At 37.7% G+C, this 20,545-nt stretch overlaps 2 protein-coding genes across 14 annotated transcripts in view; both read right to left on the reverse strand.

Annotated features, from left to right (window-relative positions):
* LOC110845451 (coiled-coil domain-containing protein AGAP005037) overlaps positions 1–5,233 on the reverse strand; it is a 27,759-nt gene extending 22,526 nt beyond the window's left edge. For 11 of the 13 annotated variants that reach the window (XM_035849506.1, XM_035849498.1, XM_035849507.1 and 8 more), the window contains exons 1-3: positions 4,648–5,010; positions 4,449–4,562; positions 3,423–3,738 (exon numbers count right to left, since the gene is read on the reverse strand). In XM_035849506.1, the coding sequence (XP_035705399.1) occupies positions 3,423–3,738; positions 4,449–4,562; positions 4,648–4,995 (778 nt within the window). In that variant the 5' untranslated portion in view covers positions 4,996–5,010. Of the gene's footprint in view, positions 1–3,422; positions 3,739–4,448; positions 4,563–4,647; positions 5,011–5,180 lie in introns of those variants that run through there. The other 2 variants (XM_035849499.1, XM_035849512.1) reach the window with 2 other exon arrangements.
* A 427-nt stretch (positions 5,234–5,660) lies between these two features.
* On the reverse strand, positions 5,661–15,116 carry LOC110847181 (ecdysone receptor-like). Its single transcript, XM_022094060.2, is given in 14 exon segments — positions 5,661–6,077; positions 6,158–6,192; positions 6,298–6,364; positions 6,447–6,508; positions 6,582–6,742; positions 7,111–7,164; positions 7,559–7,657; positions 7,929–8,108; positions 8,192–8,307; positions 8,376–8,434; positions 8,513–8,594; positions 8,686–8,850; positions 11,373–11,677; positions 14,436–15,116. Coding segments are annotated over 14 exon segments (1,692 nt in total). The 5' UTR covers positions 14,447–15,116; the 3' UTR covers positions 5,661–5,781.
* Between the last annotated feature and the right edge of the window lie 5,429 nt (positions 15,117–20,545).

The raw sequence follows: 20,545 nt of genomic DNA on the forward strand, positions 1-20,545 counted from the left end.
GTGATGTAATATGCAGAAATTACAGCTTATGTAAATGGTTATTGCATACGAGGAGCAATATTTTCAATTCTTTGGTGAAATATAGATGTAAGCATTTACAAGGTTGTGGTTAAATGTTGTTAAACAACAATAAGCTTGCTTAGTTGTTAGTGGCAGATAGAATATGTTTTTGAATTGCATTCACAAATAAAATATGTAAATATTTATCTATATACGTTTTCATTTCATCTAAAAATCCACATAGGTATTTGCATTACACAACGCTAAAATATAAGAGAATTTCGTGAGAGGTTCAATTCAATTTGGAATTTGTAAAGGTCATTTTCTTGTCTCACACCACGAACAACGATGCTTGCACACCCAATAATTTTAACAATATCACATGTATTTGGTGAACGTGACAAACAATGTTTTATGCAATTTCCCAAGTCTGCAATATTGAATATCCTTCAACTGCCTACACTTTACAGGATATGTTCTAAACAAAAATTGATTCGCTTACGCGAGTATATTGAATTTGCTGTAGCTAAAGCGAAGGATGGTTGCTTACTTAAGCAAACACATCTTCCCGGAGGATCATCTGTCTTGATGTATTTTCCAAATTGAACAATTCAATTCGAAAGCGAGCAGCGGGCATGTCGCATGATGACGATTGTACTATTTGTGTAAGAAATGCGAGACGGAAAATAAACTACGTATGTATATATGTTCATACGTATATTTGCATATGCTGGTAATGAGAAAGAAGAAAATCTCTGCAAGTAAACAGCGATGAAATGAAACACATAGCCCAGACGGTCCACAAACCAGACGACAACGGGGACTGGGAGAAAGCAGGTAGGCTAAATCGTGTGTATGTTAGAACAGGCAATTGAATATTCATGCTTTCAAAAGACCCTTTCTCATGCATAAATGAAATGACAATCTTATTACACAGCAAGAGTAGGCAGGCAGGGAGGATCTCTAGTATCGGTATTATGGAGTGAGAAGATGAGATGGTGAGAGCCCACTCACTTTCTCCGCTGCTCTGCGGGTCCAACTTGACAGGACAATCGTCTCATTTTAAATCTAATTACGCTTGAAGCATAATCAAGTATTTAAAGACAGTGATAAATTATTTAAGGCGACCCAATATTTTATGATAACCAAGTGCCTAGGTATCGCATAATTAAATTGGCACAGCTCAATAAATCTAGACTTTAACTAAACATAACTTTGAGTCAGTTTTCCCAAGTACGTGACTCTGTCAGCTCAATTTTTCTCCTTTTTTTATTTATAATGCCCGAGTTCACTGTCGATTTAGTTCAAATAAAAGTAGAAAACGCAAATAATGGTCTGTTTATTTGTTCTCGTTCCCTCTCCATCGCGATTTCCGAACAACTGGACAGCAGACACTCAACAAGTACAACATTCAGCCGTCAAATCAAACTCTCTCTTCGAAATAGAACAAAGCAGCAAAGTTTTTTCTTCAACAAAAACTGTTTGCAGACTGTAATAGTAATTGACAAAAGGAAATTCTTACGATTATAGAGTCCACCCTACCATTTCAAGAGTTGAGATGAAATAAGGATTGACGGTCAGTTTGGCGAAAGCCAGTTTGGCGAAAAAATTTTTTTCGCCAATGTGGTAAAAAATTGTCATGAAAGTACTAAATGGCGAAATTATTGTCACATTTGGCGAAAGTGGAAAACTCGTAAAAGTACATTTGGCGAAATTTAAATTTCGCATTTATTTATGTCAAATCGCTCAAAATTACAATTAACTCATAATTATAATTATAATTATAATTAAGATAAAATAAAATTAAGACTTGTAGTCTGGCGTGCTTCTCACTAGCTTCGATAACCAATTAACAAATTTTTCATAACTCGCCCGGGTCCTGTACTTGCTCACAACTTCTCGAACAAAGTGATTCATTTTCCTATATTTTTGAACACGGACTTTATAGTATCAAATTGATACTATAAATTGCCGCGGCCTGGAAATCCAATATGATTTGAGAAGGATTATGGTTTTTGACGCTATCTTTTACAAACTCGAACAATATTTTGTAGTACTCCTTGTTTTTTTAGGGAGATGAGCATAAACCATTGCAATGGTTTATGCACCCCGACAATGCGTTCCAATGCATTGGAACGGATTGTCGGAGTGTTGGGCTTATGCCGTCAATTGTTCTTGAATGCAATTTATTGTGTAAAGTTGACCACTTCTTTTAAATATTTTTGGACATGATTTAAACGTCCCGTCACAAATCCATGTATCCGATTTTGCTAATCGCTGTAATTCGCATGATAAGCAAGAACTTTAGGAATTCTGGGCAAAGGGTAATTTTATTGAATTATTGGATTTTCACAAAATCCTCGTTTTCGCCAAATGCGACATTATTTTCGCCAAAAGGTACTTTAAATAAAATAAAACTAACGTACGGTGAAATGCATGCAATTTTTTTTTCGCCAAATGGGATTATTTTTTGGCGAAAAATTTTCGCCAAAAGTGTTTTCGCCAAACTGACCGACTACCGAAATAAGGCTAGTCCATAACCATTTCAAGTCGTCCTCCAAAAAGAGTCCAAATGAATGTCTTTGACTTTTCCTCCTATTCTTCCAGCCAAAGAAGAATAGAAAACTCTACTTGAGCTGAATCCAGCTCAATTTGCGGTGCAGGCTCTTCGCCGTTCAGTGCCATTCAGTCTATTCCCACATCACATCCCTACAGTGAAATATTACAATGTTTACGCTGCCCATGCCTGTATTTTCCTACTATATGTACTATTTATACTACTTAGAGAAAGCCTGGCTCGTTTTAGTGATAGACATACATACGTCGACATAATGTCTCATGGTGAAAGTTGGCGTTGACTTGAACCAGTTGAACGTAGAACATGGAATGGATTTATGCAGACGTGTTTGGGTAAATAAATTTGGATTTCAGGCAAAGTCGAGCGCTGACTCTTTCTTCCTCGTCGTCTCCATCCACACAGGACATGCTTTGTGGAGAGGGTGAAAAGAGTGCAATAAAAACTGTGAATATATTCACTGCCATCATTATTGTTGAGCTGGTGAATTGGACAGAAAGAGAGAAAGCAAATGTTCATGACGCTGCTGCTCAACTTTTACTCGAATCTCAAGACGCCCGTTCGTCTGTATGACAATTTGACTTATACGTACGACGAACACAAAATGCTCCTGCTCCTGACCTGATGTTCCACTTTCTCCCACCATCAATCCCAAACATACACGCACGCACATTCAGTTCCGTGTCAGAATACACGTACCATACACCTTTCAGTTGTGAAATGAAACAACAACAACAACAATTTACAAAAAAATATTCCACACTGATTTTGGGTGAGTGGGAGGGCAGTAAGTGGGAGAGGTTGCTTTCTACTAGGTTAAATATTAATGGGGTTGTACATAATTTACCGGTTGGTTGTACGGGAACTTTCTCCTGATGGTTCCTTACGCCAGGGGATTTGTTGGTGATTGCAACAATCTTGACTTTCCCCTCCACTACAACTCCACAGGATGTGGATGATCCATCAAAAACTCGATGCCGTGGTGAAAGTGATGGTGGTGGTCTTTGGCATTTGGAAGTAGCAGGATTTGGCACTGGTGAGGAAGAAAGAACTGCTGGTGTTGGCGTGGGGGTCCTCTGCCGTTGATGTCTGCATTCTCTGGATATAGATGTGTACGTGGATCGGATGGGAATAAAGCTCCCCAAAAATCTTTTGCGTCCATTCTGTAGTCATGAACAGATAGAGAGAGAGAGAAAGAGAAAAAGACATGAATGAATGAACCAAATGCAATAAAATGGACAAGTTCATGCCTGCCGAACAAAAGTTTTAGTTTTAGGTTAGATCATTACATTTTATAGATAAATGGGAAGATTACACTCAGCGTGAAACAAACTAATCATGTATTGTTTTTCATTCCTGAGAGGTTGTGGTTAAAAACGTATTTCACAATTGTTCAATAAATAAATAAACTTGCGTAAACTCACAAACTATCCAACTATTCAAATAAATCAAAAGCGAGAAAAGAAAAAAGTGTTACATCAATGATGAGAAAGTTCCCACACCACACACTTTTCAAATCGAACTCGTCGTGATCATTGGATTCCATTAATTTTATCTATCTCACCAAAGTCTAATGGTAGGAAAGAGTCAGAACTGCGGATCTTTTTTCTACATTCACATGAGCGTTCGAGTTGGCCAAAAGCTGTTTAAAAATTCAAGGAAGGAAAATGAATAAAGGGAATTCGCAGGCAAACCATGTAATGTAGCAGCAGCAGGCGTTAATCTTGCAAGCAAAAGTTGCATACTATTGCCAACGAGCAAAACTATATGGTCTATGGTTGGCATACTTTGGTTGGTCGGATGACATGAAAATTGCTCACTTTAATATGAAAATATATATGTATGCAAATGCATGCAATACTTATGTACGTACCTTTTTGGGAAAGCTGCTGCTCCGAACCAAGTTTGGAGATGTTAGTGGTTCCACTGCCGTAGTTCTTAGGATTACGGGTGACAAACTCCTGGCACGTTTTACCTGGACTTTCTCCTAATCTTGTAATAATGGAAAATAATAATCAGCATGACTATGATTTACAAAGGTTCATAATATTTGTATCTAGCAAAAAACAGACATTTTTCGTGTTCACAACGTATGAAGATCTCTGCAGTGTATTTTCCCCATGTCCTTTAATCATGGGTCTTGTTGAGGATCTGAGCTGGCTAAGGCAAAGCGGAAGGCTTCTAATTTGCACCAGAGGTGCAAATTTTGTTTTTGGGGATTCCAAATAATTTTCCTTTGTCGTTTGCTGCTTCCATTTGTCCACCCCGTTGAGTTGTCTCAACGGCGAGGAATCGCTGGCTGGCTGCAGGCACTTAGCGTGCCGCACGTTAAGCTTGGACGCTGGTGGTTCTTTGTACAGTGAGCTGGATGGATAAATGATTGAATTATCATCATAAAACAACAAAACGGCACACCACATGCAGACCCATGAGCGACCCGAAATGAGATTAGTCGTTGTGCAGAATTTTTTTGGGAGGACCGAGGACGGATCTGGATGTACGTATAAACACAGAACTGTGTGGCCTGGATGGACGTGGCGTGGAGCAGACAGGAACAGAGCAGAGCAAATGAATGATGACAATAATAAGGAGAAGAGCGACTTACGTAACTTTGAGCTTTGCCCTGCTGTAGCAAGATTTCATTATAAAAAGAATTGGAAGACAAGTCTCTGGAGATTATTAAGATGTGCTGTCTTGTTTGGAAGAACAACTGCTGGGAACTCGGCGCAGAAAGGTATGATCTCCTGCCTTGCCAGACGTGAACTTTTACATGAATGCGAAAGAAGAGCGAAAATGCAATGTGGAATGGAACTATCTACATGGAAAATGAGATTCTGTGGTCAGAACTAATCCCTTTTGGTACTATTGTTATGGTGCATCTACAGAGGTAGAAGGATACATAATTATACCTTCGAGGCAAACCACTTCCTATTACTACTACTGCTACATGAACTTGTACAATTTGAATCATTTTGCAATCACAACGAGTGCAATGTTATACATATTATCATCACGACATGTTGAACAAATGTATTGCAAATGGATGGAGGATGGTTGAATTAAATTGTACTTCTAGAGATGAAAATTGTGTCCAAATAATTAAACTTTTTTTAATCATACCATTCTTTCGGTAATGGAATACTGAATATTATTTCGACATGCTAGATACCTTATATAATAAGTTACGTATCGACATGCACTCATTATTACATATAGCAAACTCTCATATCAGATAAAGGCACACCCCTCAGATAGTAATTAAAGTATAAACTGTTAAACAAATACAAAGTAGTACATAACAACATTTGTAGCACCAGTACAATAATAACGTGCATCTGTAGAGATGCCTGTAAAGAAGATCACGCTTGAATGTCCCAAATTTCCGCGAGGAACGGTGGGAGTTTTCTGTTTTTCAGTTTCAGTGAAAAGCACATTTCTGAGTTAATGTTTCCTAATGTTCGCAATTCCGTTAGCACTCCCAGAAGTTTAGCAAAATTAACACCTGTGTGAATTAAAAATATAAACAAATTGAAATACAGCTTCTTTAATCATACGTACAATATATAAGTCAAAATTATTTACCAGGTCGGATGGGGTGCAAGTACTCAACATATGCTCTAAAGGAATAATTAAAAATTCATGTCATTAAATTTTATTCTCGATATTAATACTCAAAACTTTTTATATACCATATAATTAAAATAAATTGTAAACATCCCTACCTTAACGCTTCCAAGTAGATCTCTTGAATTTTTTCCACCTTTCTTGGTTCCAACAAGCAAGGACGTTCTAATTCACAATTTAACAATCTTTATTTTATGAGGCAACTTTTCTGATAAAATTATTCTGATCTAAATCTTATTTAGCGTACCTGAAAAAATTACTATAGCAGTGAGGAGAGCATATTCGGCATTGTCCACCTTCATTGCACACCTACAATAGTTCATCACCAGTTAATACTTTAAATTTCAGCTTTTTTTCACTCAAGTAATGAATTACTACTTACATATGACGACAAAAGTTAAATAAGGGATCCGCAGAGTCTCCGACGCCAGCCAAGCTGTAATTGTCACGGGTATATGGATGATTGTTCGCAAAAATGATGGTGTCAGATTGATAATCATATCGTCTGGCAGTTCGTAACATCATGACTTCAGAGGAACAAGCCTAAAATGAAGTTATTATTATTGACAAATTGTATTAAAAAAATTATCATGTTATTAAAAGGAAAGAAACAAAACAAAATTCACGGCATGGTGTATAAAAGGAAAATGGTTGTGTTGAATGATTGATGAATTATTATTATAATTAAAACTGTGAAACTGTTGGATGTCAAAGTCAACCTTTAAAAGAGTTATTTGATCTTCACGAAGCAAAGTATCAAACCCTGGACTTTTTTTTGAAAATTCCACCGTCAGCTGTACAGTGAGGATCGTCATCTCCGTAATATGTTTGAACTTTGCTTCAGAGTCGTGAATATTCACCGGGGGAGCCTTTGTAAGAAAGAAAATACAAAACAGTTAATTTCTACGTACCTTTAAAAGTGTAATTTGGTCCTCCCGTTCGAGTTTATCGAAGCCAGGTAAGCGCTGGGAGATGGAGTAAGTTAGTTTGGTTTTGTATATAACAGTATTGAGACGTGGTCGGAGAAATGCAACTGGCAACTCATTAACATGTCGCTTAATTTTACATTAATGTGTGACTCCAAGAAATATTTACAAACATTCAAGAGGTGGATTATTAATCAACCATATTTTTTAGTCTACTACAAAAATTAAATTTTGATCCAATCAGTGAAACATTTGTATCACGTTGAATTGATTGTTTAATAATAGTTTAATGCTCCTCCTTTGAATGCAGTTTTATTCCTTGAAGCTACATACACCTTACTATTGTACGCAACATTTTAAGCGAGTTTGCTTGATAATTTTGCAGTTACATTACTCCCCTCTCGTCTGTTTTATAATACCAAACCAAACCCACTTTGGAGAATTCTACGATTAGCTGCACGGTCAGGATCGTCATTTCGGTAATATGCCTGAAGCGACCTTCGGAGGCATCTTCTCCCTCGTTGGGAAGCCCCTTTATTTATCAAAGCGAAAGAACAGTTACACACAAGAAATTCACGATTCCGTTATTTTTTGATTTCATAATCAGACATGAAAGAATTACACACACCCACCCAACTTAATCAACAAGAAAAAAATTACAGAATGAATAGAAAAATTATCACGATAGAGCGTAAGAAGAGTATATATAAACTATATAACAACACAAACAAAACTGGATTTGCCCTAACCCCGCATACAATAATTAAAGAGAACTAAAGGACAAAAGTGTAAAAAAAACATACATTAAGTCGTTTGAGATCATCGTCGGTGGGCTGTTCGAATTCATCTTGGAAATAAACCAATCGATTTATAAGTTCTTCCTGTTCGACGCTTAGTGACCGACCGGTAGCACGCAGTTTTGTTGGCGGAGGTCTTTCTGGAGTACCACCAACAACGCTCAGTCCAACGGTAACCCTCTCCTCCTGCGCATGGAATTATAAGGTATAAAAAAGAGTGTAATATTCACTTTCTCTTTCATCTTTTAACAAATATATATGTGGCATGCCTTAATTTCAACTTCTTTTGGAGTTGGTGACTGTGTTGTGGAATTTGGCTTATCTTTCTCCTTTTGTGCCTTCTTGGCTTCTCGTTTAACTGCACATTGGTATTCAGGTACGACACCTGGAAAAAGAATGATATAAGTTTAGGTTACATAAGGTCAGTTGTAACATGTGTAGAATAATCCTTACACTCAGGACGCATTCCAACTGCGAGGCACTTTTTAAGTCTGCATTCTTGGCATTTTCTCCTGCAATTCACAATTACAAGACAATTACACTCCGCTTAAGTAAACTTTAAAATGCATAAATCTTGGTATTATTCTTACCTCATGTACATATCAATTTCACAATTATTGCCATACTTGCATTGGTACACAGCATTTTTCGTGATACTCCGACGGAAGAAACCTATAAACATAAGGCACAATTAAGTACGGTGGTTCATCTAGCTGAAACTTTGTGAACATATAGTCCATCCAATATCAATTTCATCGCTTACCTTTACAACCCTCACAGGTCAGTGCATTATAGTGATAGCCGCTTGCTCGGTCGCCGCACACCAAACACAGTTCTTCCTGCTGCCTTGGAACAGGACCTTTCTTTTTCTTCCCTTCGCCACAACTGTCTGCGCTGAACCCACCACCGGGGGACAAATCCTCCCTTCCTACAGATTGAAAATATTTAGTTATATAGGATTAATTAAGATTAATTAGCCATCAATAAATCAATAAACATTTCATTCGGAGTGTGACCATTAACCGATGTAATAACAGTCAATACTGGATATACGCATAATAAAAGCAAAAGTGAATACAGTTCAATGGCCGAGTTCATATGTATGTACATATGTACGCATGCATTCACAATCAAATGTTCATAGGAAAAATTAAACGAAGTTTGTTTGTCATTAATCCAGCTAGGTCAATAACTCAGGTGCATTTCAAGGTTAGCATGTCAGTGGCCTGGCAGTGACGAATATTGTGAAACAGGAGGAGCGTATTGAAACTCTGCCTTCCACGAGCGCTCGGGGATCGACGACGCCTTTCCCTTTCGCCTAAACTTGCCATGCTCGGTGTGATATTCTATCTCCAACTCAACCAAATTCAACCAACCACTACCTACCAACCAATATACTTAATGTTGTCATTTATATATACTCTTCTGCTCCTCCGTTCCATGTTTTAGCGAAAGTTGTGTACGCTATGCTGGTACGTTTGCTAAAAGGTATGCCTTTATAAACTTCATTCAAAATATCAAATGGTGAAGCGTAGGAGAGCGCCGCACGAGAATAAATTGTTGGTTGGCGAATTTGCGTTTCTGGAAGTAACAGCACTCAATGATGAAGAATGTAATGCAAGCCATGTATTTATTTACGGCAGGGTTGCTGTCCTTCCATGATGATTGCCTATCATAACATAATAGGAAATATTATGTGGCTGAGCTATCAAAAAGCATGCCATGAGAGAGAGAGGCTATCGCCCTGTCGTGCACAGACAAGAATAAATAGTTAACTAAATGCGTTATCAAAACTTTACTGACTGGAATAACACATCATTGTGATGTATGTATGTACACACGAGTTCATTCCTTTATATTTATGATTGCGTTTTCAAAACCAATATACATGCTGACTTATCGAGTGAATTCAACAACGTATTTTTACACGCATGCCAACAATTAATTAAAAACACATCTTCTAGCGTAGATTTATGAACTGTTTAAAGGAACAAATTATATGCGTCACTTTCACCGCCTTAATGATGCATATTAACGAAAGATCAATCCTCTCTACCTGAAGAACTGTCAGAGAAGCTGGAAATTGCTAAAGAATTGTTCCTCATGTGAGTTCGCTTGGCCGGTGGGACATTGCCACCATTGCTGATTGTGTTATGATTATTATTATGACCACCATTCGAAACTGAAACGGATACACTTTCACTGTACACATTGTTAACGTTCAAGTCAAGGTCCCACAGGTCTAGGTCAACGTCTCCTCCATGCCCACTTCCAATGTCATCTTTATTGACGATAACGTCGGCCACGATGACTTGTGAGTGACCGTGTTGACCTGATCTGGAGGTGGCAGAGGACGATGTCACTTCGGAGTCGTCACCCATGGTTCAGGTAGGAAAGGTCAATAACACCGAGAGAGAAAGCACGAAACAAAATAAAGTGAGCACTCTTCGACTTAAATCTGAACTTGTACTGAATACGCTGCGGCTGAATATATAGACGGAACATCGCCGCTCTCTGTGTGTGTGTGTGTTGCTCTGTGCTCTGCTGCTGCTGCTAATAAAACTCCACTATTCCATCCATCCATTACCACATGCAGCAGGAGAACAGCCGCTCAGTCGGAATAAGAACTGGATGGATGTGCTACGCAAGGTTTCGTTCGTAGGCTGGAGGAGGAGGTGCCTGATTCAAGTTTAAGGTTCTCGCTCTCCTCTCGCTCTCCTACAACGTTGCGCTATGCAGAGGAGAAAGATGCTTTTATGGGTGGCAATGATATGGTGCGGATCTCTCGCCTTTCTGCTGTTGGGCACTCGACTTTTTATGCCAGCCTGGATTTCCGCTCGTCCTCTTCTTCCCCTAACGCTTATAGAGACCATATAATACCACTTACTTGTATCCAGTCGTCTTAACCCTTTCAACATCATCTCATGATTCGATACAACTAATGCAGCACAGTGCTACCTGCTCATCTCATCGTAATTTTAATAACGCATGCAACATTATTAAACCGAACCTCGTGTCGTTTCGTGAAAAGGGGTGAGGATTCGCTAGCTGGTTAGACTACTTATCGTCAACATTGTTTGCACTTTTACGAATCCAAAGTGGAGAGGGCTGGTTCAAGGGTTGCAATGCAATGCTTGAACTTATTACGCTCTTTATGACCGAATGTTGAATGTATCTCATGTAGTTATTCACATACATACACACATCGTATCATATCCTCCTTTAATTTTAATGCAACATCTCCTGCTCTACTACGCTATTACGATGACCTGGTTTCAAATAACTCGTTCCACCACTGCAAGCCGACTGACATGAAACTATTTCAAATAATATCAAAACCGGAAATGCGAATAAATAAGAAAACTGCTTCAAATTTATGGTATTACTAACAAGTCTCATGGAAATTTCGATGCATATATTTGCATGAAAATATTTGTATGTATTGCTTACCCAGATCTGGACTGTATGGGTCATCCAGGCTGCCGGTAGGTGAGATGAAGGAAAAGCCCTGGCTGCCATACTGGCCAGCTGCGGCGGTGGGTGGGGGTGACTCCCCGTCGCCCCAGTCGTTCGTCGACGAGTCGTGTCGAACTTTCTTCGAGGGAGGAAGTCCTCCAAAGCCGTCAGAGTTATTATTGGACTGGTTGTTGTTGTGCTGTAATAGCTCCGTCTTCACCGAGACCACAGACGTCTCGGAAGAACCACCCGAAATGTTCACGGCTAAATTTGTGGGGGTGGCTTTCCTCTGAAACATCCTGCAAAATTAATAAACCAAAATTCAATGTTGATTGATCACCACAGCTCTCGCTTTGTTCCTAAATATTATGTATTATTCAATTCACTAATCTAATTCAAGTCTAGGCCAAAATTTGCACTTGAATATTTAAATAATTTCAAAATGCTTTTTTTCAATCGTTAAACTCAATTCCATGTAAAGAAGCACGCTTTATTCCAAAATGTTTTCACTACTTGGAAGTTGAGACCCAAACAAAGAATCGGTACTTTGTAAAAAGCAATTAAATTTTGGCGATAAAGAAAGCTTGTTAGAAATGTTTACTTATAACTGTGGAACATAATCATGTAATTAAAACTGTGGAGTTGCAATAAAATAAAAAATGGTCTACAAAAAAATAAGTTACATGAATAATACCGATGAACCAGGTCAAGGACTTGAAATCTCCATTTCTTCTTATTTATGAGTAAAATTATTTACGTTAAATTTTCATCGAAAGATTAAAAAAACATTGTACATCAAAAAATCCATCCATACAATCAACACCAATAATGGAATAAAAATAAATTCTATATTCTACCAACAATTTTACCATTTAAAATAATCCGCAAGAGAAGTAATGTAATATTTCGAGTTACAAAAATTAATGTGAATTAATTAGTGATCAACTGTAAAATATTTATATGGTCGACATTAACCCTGAAGAATACAAAATTTGTTTGTCGAAGGCTTGGTGAAGCAGAATAAAACCGTAAACTTTATCAAATAGTTCTCCTAGACCGTTCCCAACATTTTTATGAGTAATGAGAGGATCGAAAGAAGTCATAAACTATTTAAATTCTCTGTATGACCAATGTTACATTGTAAAATAATATGAAAATTGAATTGAGGGAGAAGAACGAAATCTTACTCAATCCGATTTCGGCATAGATTATGTATATTAGTTACACAGATAGCACATTCCTTTGTTAACCAAGTAAGGAGTATGATGCCCACCCCTACGATTCAGGGGACACGTTAAAACCTATAGAAACCTATGGCGTGATCTTACCCGCCCTCTGAATAGTGTGGATAGACATTTCATCCAGCCTAAAATTGTGTTCATTTTCTGTATTGGTTAATTGTTTACCCGTAGAGCGCCCATCGACACTCAATTTAATGCAATTTCCTACTAAACCATACAGTTTTTGGATTCCGGTCATTTTGAGATAAACAATGGAGAGGGGAAAAAACGCCACCATGGCGCAAGTTAGAAAGGCGCAATCAATTTACAACAATAACAGGAGACAGTACTTTTTGGTCATAATCGTAATGTGGGCGGTTAAAAACCATCCTCATAATAGCAAAATAATGGCACAATGCGAATCACAATTTGTGATGGAGATGGAACAAAACCATGCACACAAGTCAGTATGCGATGCACAAAGAGGATGCTTATAATACAGCTTAACCAGCGTAAGGGTGTGTTTGAAGAGTTTGACTTGACGAGGAAGACCAAAAAGCGTCCTTCAACATCAAGGTTACCTCAGTCATTCCAAAAATCAGCACTGTGCTGTTGTGCTCCGTGTTCATCGTCGTTTTATATTCTTCTCGGCGTTCAGGCCGCATAGTCACTCAGACCAAACGACTATGTAACTCTATAGGACCTATAATGACATGAATGATGCTCCTGCTAACAAGATCATAAAGTCAGTCACCACCATCTCATCATAGTCGTTGTCGTCGTATGCATGCACATACATTACATTGTCAAGTGTGATACCAAAAGACAGGAAGATCAGCACAGCACAAGGTTAATTCGTTTAAATATTTTGCTCTGCAAGCTTCGTTCTGCATGTTACGGAGGGTTATGGCATGTCAGGCAGGGTGTTGTGCTTTAACTCATTTCCCTTTGTCCTAATACAACTCAAACGATAATGTGCATGGGTCTCGAATTTTTTATGTGAGTGATGTGCTGTTGGCTGAGCCGATTGATAATAGTACGGCCCACGTAAGTGAACTCTACTCAATTATTATTATGATGATATTTACCAAGTGGTGGTATCATTTTTAGCTCCATAATAACCACTAGTAAATCGAATATGCTTGCTTAGGAGCAAAAAAAGAACATGTAGTATTTACTTTTCAGAAAGGTTCATTTTATGTCGTACTATTGTTGAAAATTACTTCCACAACATATATTATGCTCATTGATTAAAATTCATTTTCATTTCACTGATGTCTGAGTGGCACTAACAGTAAGTACTGACCAACTTTTATTAATATTTTAATGCAACAGAAGTATACTGGTAACCTTAACCGTCACCTTTGCTAAATGTTACATATCATCATATCAATCACTAGTTGTTTTTATTATTATTGTGCGCTAGTATTGTGGTTACATGCAAACTATGACCTGCAGAACTGGTTTATCATATTACCATTTGTTTCATATTCGTATTGTGTATCTGCGATTTGATGCGGCGGATATTCACAGGCCTTAAACTTAATGAAAATGCCATGTATGGAAAATTGCTAAATACTTTTGACAGTGGAGTAGCCAACATATTATATCCCCATCAGACTGATGTATTCATGTAGAATTTCGATTCCATTCAAAAATGCATTTTTTGTCCATTGCTCGTCGACCACTATATATTTACATGACACTACCATCAACCAAGTTGCAGTAAACTTGCATGCATAAAATAAAATAAAAATCTAAAACTATGTACCCTTGACTGGAAGTAAGTAAGATTACAATTATAAGAAAGATTTTAAATTCAACATTGTGCACTTACTCTCCTTTCATTGAACCCAAATTTATAATTTCACCAAGTTTGCAAAAACAAATGGATTTCCAGTAGCTTAGATTTAGATTGTGGTGACTGGAAGCTCTGCGTTCTTATTTTTCGCCCATTATGGAACTTTCACAATGGAACACCTCAATAGATAACAAGCAAATATAAACACACGCTTGCTTCTTGTTCGTGTAGTTCAGTTGACTCCTCTCCTTCACTCACTAAAGATAATTAAGAAAATAACTCCCAACTCATCAACCAAAAACTGTACCACAAAACTTATGGTTAGTCGTCCTGGAACTGGAACTATCAATGCACTTTGTCAGTAGTATTAGCGTAGATTGTAATGTAAATTTTGGATATTAATATCCTATTACAATCTGATTTATCACAAACTATTAGTTGAAACACTGGTAAAACGTCCTATTCCTTCTGCAGACAATGAATGATGTGTCTTTCAATTGAGAACGTGGTTGCTGGTTGTCATTGCAATTTTATATTATTCAAAGTTCAAACAGTAGCAGTGGTGCTAGTGGGAGTAAGAATTATTAACATTTCAACAACAACAACAGGCTTTACAGTCAACCAGAGAATGCACATGCAATTTTGATATATATACTTTTGAGATTGAACTATTTTCAACGCTAACCTTCCCAAAGGCTGCAAAGAGAGAGACTGACTGACCAACCCAATAACCCAAAATCTGCTGTAAACACTCTTCCATGCCATAGCCGAGACCAGCAGCAGCAGGAGAGTTGCATGCAGTTGAAGTCGTTTAGCAGCACTATATGTGCAAATAATTGTGGAATGGAACGAGTAAAATGCTTGCGAATTGTGAGAGAGCGAAAGATCCACCTTGCTCGCAACAACCAGCCTGCTTGCATTAATACACATGCATGATGTATACAATACACACAGTTCACGTAACAATGATGATAATCCAACCTTCGTTTTATCATCACAACTCGTTATGCTGCTTCTTTTTTTACAAATTTAAATGGGATGAACACAACATCCCTGTCGTTTTATAATAAATGAACCAACAGAGCGTACGGCTAAATACATGGAATAACAATAATGCTCCTCTCTCATGCTACTTACTATACGATCTCTGCATGCATAAATCTGCGTGTGATGTGTGCAATGCACATACCTATCGTCATACATCTTGTAATATCTCAAGTCCACGTTGCATATTGTAATGCAAAACCTTAGACATGCAGAGAGTTTAATAAGGAGCTGTGCAGCAAAATACTCATCTCGTCCGCTAAAATATATTGTGCATCGGTATGGCCATAATTGTCAATCCTTTATTGGTTGGTTCGTAGGTTAGTTGCAAGTTGAAGTTTATGAAGGCAGCACGATGTGATCAGACAGAGAATGAAATAAAAACTTGGTTTATTCATCCAAAACCTTTGTGCTTATTATTACATCGCCATACCAGCAGCAGAAAGCAGCATTGTAGCATGCATAACATGGCAAATGTACTTTGTTGGGCCTCGCCGCTAATAAAATGCATTGTTGCCATGTAAGTATTATAGCAGTAGCAGAGAACAGTATTGCCTCCCAGTGGATGCACAATAATTTAGCAGCACTCTCTCTTTCAATCATTTAAGCAGAGTTTGTTATCTAATATCAGGTCTGACCTGAGCTTGACAAAAAGACTGAAAGCCTAGATATATATATATAGCTACATAAATACACACAACTAAACGTTGAATCAATGTACGATAAGGTGAGACAGCGAGACATTTCAATTTAGTTTTTATTTGGTTAGCCCTCCTCCATCATTCCCATTTTCTATTTATCGCTCTTATTTGCTGATTGATAAAACACAAATTGCATATTACACTACACACATCCCACCCATCCATCCATCTGTGTGAACACAGGCTTAGTTGTTGCTGTAGTTGATGATAACTAAAATACATACATTCATACTGACATTCAATATTTGTGGTAAATTCGTCTCTCCTTTGAGTCCTTCCACATATATCAATATTCTAGTTGGTTTGGTAGTGCACAGTCATTTGTTGCATTGAACTTTATTTAATTGAATGATGTCACCTCCTCCTTCCAAATCCAACAACTTCTTTGACTTTTCTCAACGTTAAACTACACATGTACCTAGTGCAGAAGAGGTGATGAACGTTTTGTATTATGATTTAGCTAGTAGACATCATGGTACAAAATTTACGAAAGAAACATTCACCTACCATGGATGGTGTATAATACCTTTCCCACTACTTACTATGATGCAACATCCTTCTTATGTCTGTTCAAACTCAACAATGATGATGGAGTGAGTCATCAAAAAAGAAAATCAAATGTCGTCGTTCAGAGAAAGACAATCGCCTAGTAATTGTGTGCGACTCTTTTATTTGTACGCATTAATTTCCTTTTCGACTTCGACCTTAGAAACCCCATTCAGTTAGTCAGACAGACGCATATTTTTGATAGTTTAGCAAATCGATTAACTCATTATTAAATGTGTCCAATTTCACAGTCTAGCTAGAGTTTGTAAATAACCATTATTCTCAGTTGGAAAAAGTGAGAGTTTATAATATAGCAGACAAAGCATGTGATGACCCTTCTCCAGCTATTTAATGAAATAAAAGATCCCAGCATAAGAGTTTAAGAACCACGGATGTTTAACGGCATAATCATTTTTGATAAGTGGAAGAACTAAAGTTCAGTTGATACTGAACTAAAGCATTTAGAATGACCTAGAAGCACCGTTATGATTTTATACAAAGCGCATAGTTGGAGCATAGTAGAGTAAACCCTGTCAACAATGTCCTTGTTGCACGAGAAAAATGTGCCCCATTAGTTACGAAACGGGATGTACTTTGCAGATGGTATCATCGTGAACCAGCCAAGTTTTGGACCATTCTTGTATTCTCCACGTTGGCTTTGGTTTGTGGATCTGGCAGAATAATGCATACGACGAACGAACGCACGGCACGGACGGACAAGGAGGATGGAAAGTCAGAGGTTGAGGTTTCGATGTAATGCTCACTCCTGAAAGGCCTTGGGCTGACCTACTTTAACCCGGACTTGTACGTAGGGGAGCTCAACAGCCCTCAGCAGGAGAACAAGTGCAGAGAGCAGTATGCATATAGCCGATGAGCTCTAAATAAATGGAAAAGGGTTATTGCAGTTGGATGGAAGGATGAAAGTAGGACAAGGATTTCTCCCCTGTTTACTGTTCCTCTTCCAACCAAACTGCCTGCATCCACTATATGACCCACTCACTACTCTGTTCCTGAACTAAAACGACGATACCATTATTCTTTAGGCTTGTTCTGCATTCACGTACTACCAGCACTACTGTTCGTATTACGTATAGTCACTTAATGTAATCCGACTCGAAAAAAGCCTACACCAGCAAATACACACATACACCCGCCCCACCGAAACTATTTCATTCTCATTCTGGTCACCTATATAACTCAATTGCCAAAATGTTTGTACATGTGTTTCTTTCTTTCCACTAGGCATGCATGTTCACAAAGCATTGACCGAACAAAACAGATATTGCCTAATAAATCTCTGGCTGGTGGAGGATTTAATATTTGTTTCGTTTTGATTTTGAACTCGAACGTTGTAATTCTTTTTGCCAGAGTCAGGACTTTTGGAACCATCATGTCCGCCTGTCTGTCTTGCGATAATTCTCGTTCAACTCATTATATTGACTGAAATTTGACACGTGTAGTATGGGGGAAATGAGGAGTCAAGTTCGAATATGAGAAAAATCAGTCAAATGATTGACCGGCAAAGGTCATAAAAGGGTCGGAATGATCGTAGAAGGCATATTCGGGAATTTGGTCATATTTATCCAATAAAGTGGACATTCAATGTCATAAGTTATGACGCTATGACTCATAACGAGCAAATTATTATTCATGCAGAAGGGCCCAGTGGGGTGAAAGTGGAATTTTGCATGTTACATTATAGAAAATTTTTGACGATTACGAATAGTAGTTGGGTACTATTGGTCATCTGACAAAAACGTAGAAGCGGACTCTGACCCTAACTCGGGCTAGAGTAACTGTTGAGCCAGAAATTTGCAAACAAGTTTCAACGTTCACAAAAGGTATTATAATGGCATTAGTTCTCATAGTCCTATATTTTGATGAGAAAGACTAACAAAATTATCATAATTTTCTCACAGGGAAGCAGAAGCAGACATTGTAAATGTAACTATTAAAATAACGCAGGTCACGATTGCTTGACATTTAGTGCATAGTTACTTCCCCTAGGAATTAGGTTCAGTTTAAATAATTGTAACAGTAATAATTATATTATTAACAGAATATGGAAAGGATTGCTTGTATATATGAAATTATATGCTATACTATACTGACTGACCACCGAAAGCAAGTGGCGTACAATTATTAAGAAATTTTAGTCGCACAAATAAATTGGGATGTGCTGAATTATGAAATGACAGGTGCTCAAAATCAAACCATGAAGTTGTATTTAAATGTAGATGTACATAATTTAATGCTGAATTTAAAAAACCATGAAACTACTACAGGGAACAACACCACTGTTATTTAATTAGATCTGTTCATAGGAAATCTGTTTACGTTCTACAAATTGCAAAAACTCGATATAATGAGATGTCGGAAAGATCAAAACTCTAGGCTAGGCTCAAGTCATATTCTAAAATTATGGAATTCCAATTATCTTGATCATCATTCATGAATGAGTCACTTGCATCGCAATACCCTCAATTCGCTTTCTCCACAAACTCGTAAGTGTACTTGACATCGTCGGATTAGAAATATTACGGATTGAGCAGCATATTGCGAGGAATGCGGTTGGAGAAAGGCCATAATAATCATTCTACTCATCTTCAAAGGGCACCCACTCACTTTTCCGTCTCCGTTGGAGATGATGATGAATAGAAAAGAATGGCGTCTCTCCCACAACAACAACCCATAAACTTTGCCATTTTATGTCCATTGAAGTTCATTATCTGACATTTTAATGAGAGCAGCGCCGTACTGCAAATGCCGAGAAAGTAATTCCGTCAAAGCACAGTTCGGGGACCAAAAAGAGGGATCGACTACATACATAGAACCCCTCAAAATACCTTTCACTCGAGTGAAAGTTGAGCTACCTTCACTGGTTGACGTCATTACATTACACCTGGCAATGGCAGAAGCCGATCTGTTGTCTGGTAATTATAGTTTACTCGTTGAACTTTGAAAATAAACTCTGAACCGCTCTGCATAATATGGAATCCAAAAAATATGATGAAGCGGCCGGCAGCGCAATAATCAGAGAACCTTCGGGGAAAAAACTTTCTCTACCATCTCTTTCATTTCATGGATTTAAACCTAGCTAAGCCATTTAATTTCTGATTATTTCGTACAATTCCTTACTAGATAAAAGTAACATCATGTTGGTTTATCACTGTGTTAACTGAAGAGTTGCTGGACTTCCCCAGAGTTTGAAATGAAGATATGACGTTGAATAATGAAGGATAAATTTTCAATTTTGCATTGTATGTGCTATTTCAAAAATTAGAAACAAATTTGACAAATCAACCCAAAGTTTGAAAATATGTCCTCAAATAAATTCAAGCTATTTAGTAACATATATAACTTGACTATAGATAGGTTCCGGTATTATCGGGACCAGCTAAATTGGTATACCGGGCGGGTATACCACTTGACACTTATGTGATATGAGATGTGACACTACAACAAATATGTGCAACACAATGCTAATTTATTTATAATGTTTACTAATATTTTATATCAATAACTTTCCCCCTCCCAAACTATTGGTCATTGTAATCAGAATAGTGAAAGTATACATATGTAATATGTACCCATACACTGTTTAAAAATGAAATTGAATGCGTTACCTTTCTGACCTTGGTGGAATCCGTGGTAATAATGAGCTCAGGTGTCAAATTAGTGAAAGTAAATGATGAAACGACCTATCCGGTGGTCCCGATCTTTGGATGGAATCTCTGAAGGAATCCAACGGTAGTAGCAGTAGAATAGTGTAGCAGTAAGTAACAATTAGCTTTAGTTAAGTACCGATCAAATCTCCACAATAATAATATTAAACGTATCCCCTCTCTCGTGGTT

The sequence above is a fragment of the Folsomia candida genome, unplaced genomic scaffold (assembly GCF_002217175.1).
Source record: "Folsomia candida strain VU population unplaced genomic scaffold, ASM221717v1 Fcan01_Sc003, whole genome shotgun sequence".
Lineage (NCBI taxonomy): Eukaryota > Metazoa > Arthropoda > Collembola > Entomobryomorpha > Isotomidae > Folsomia > Folsomia candida.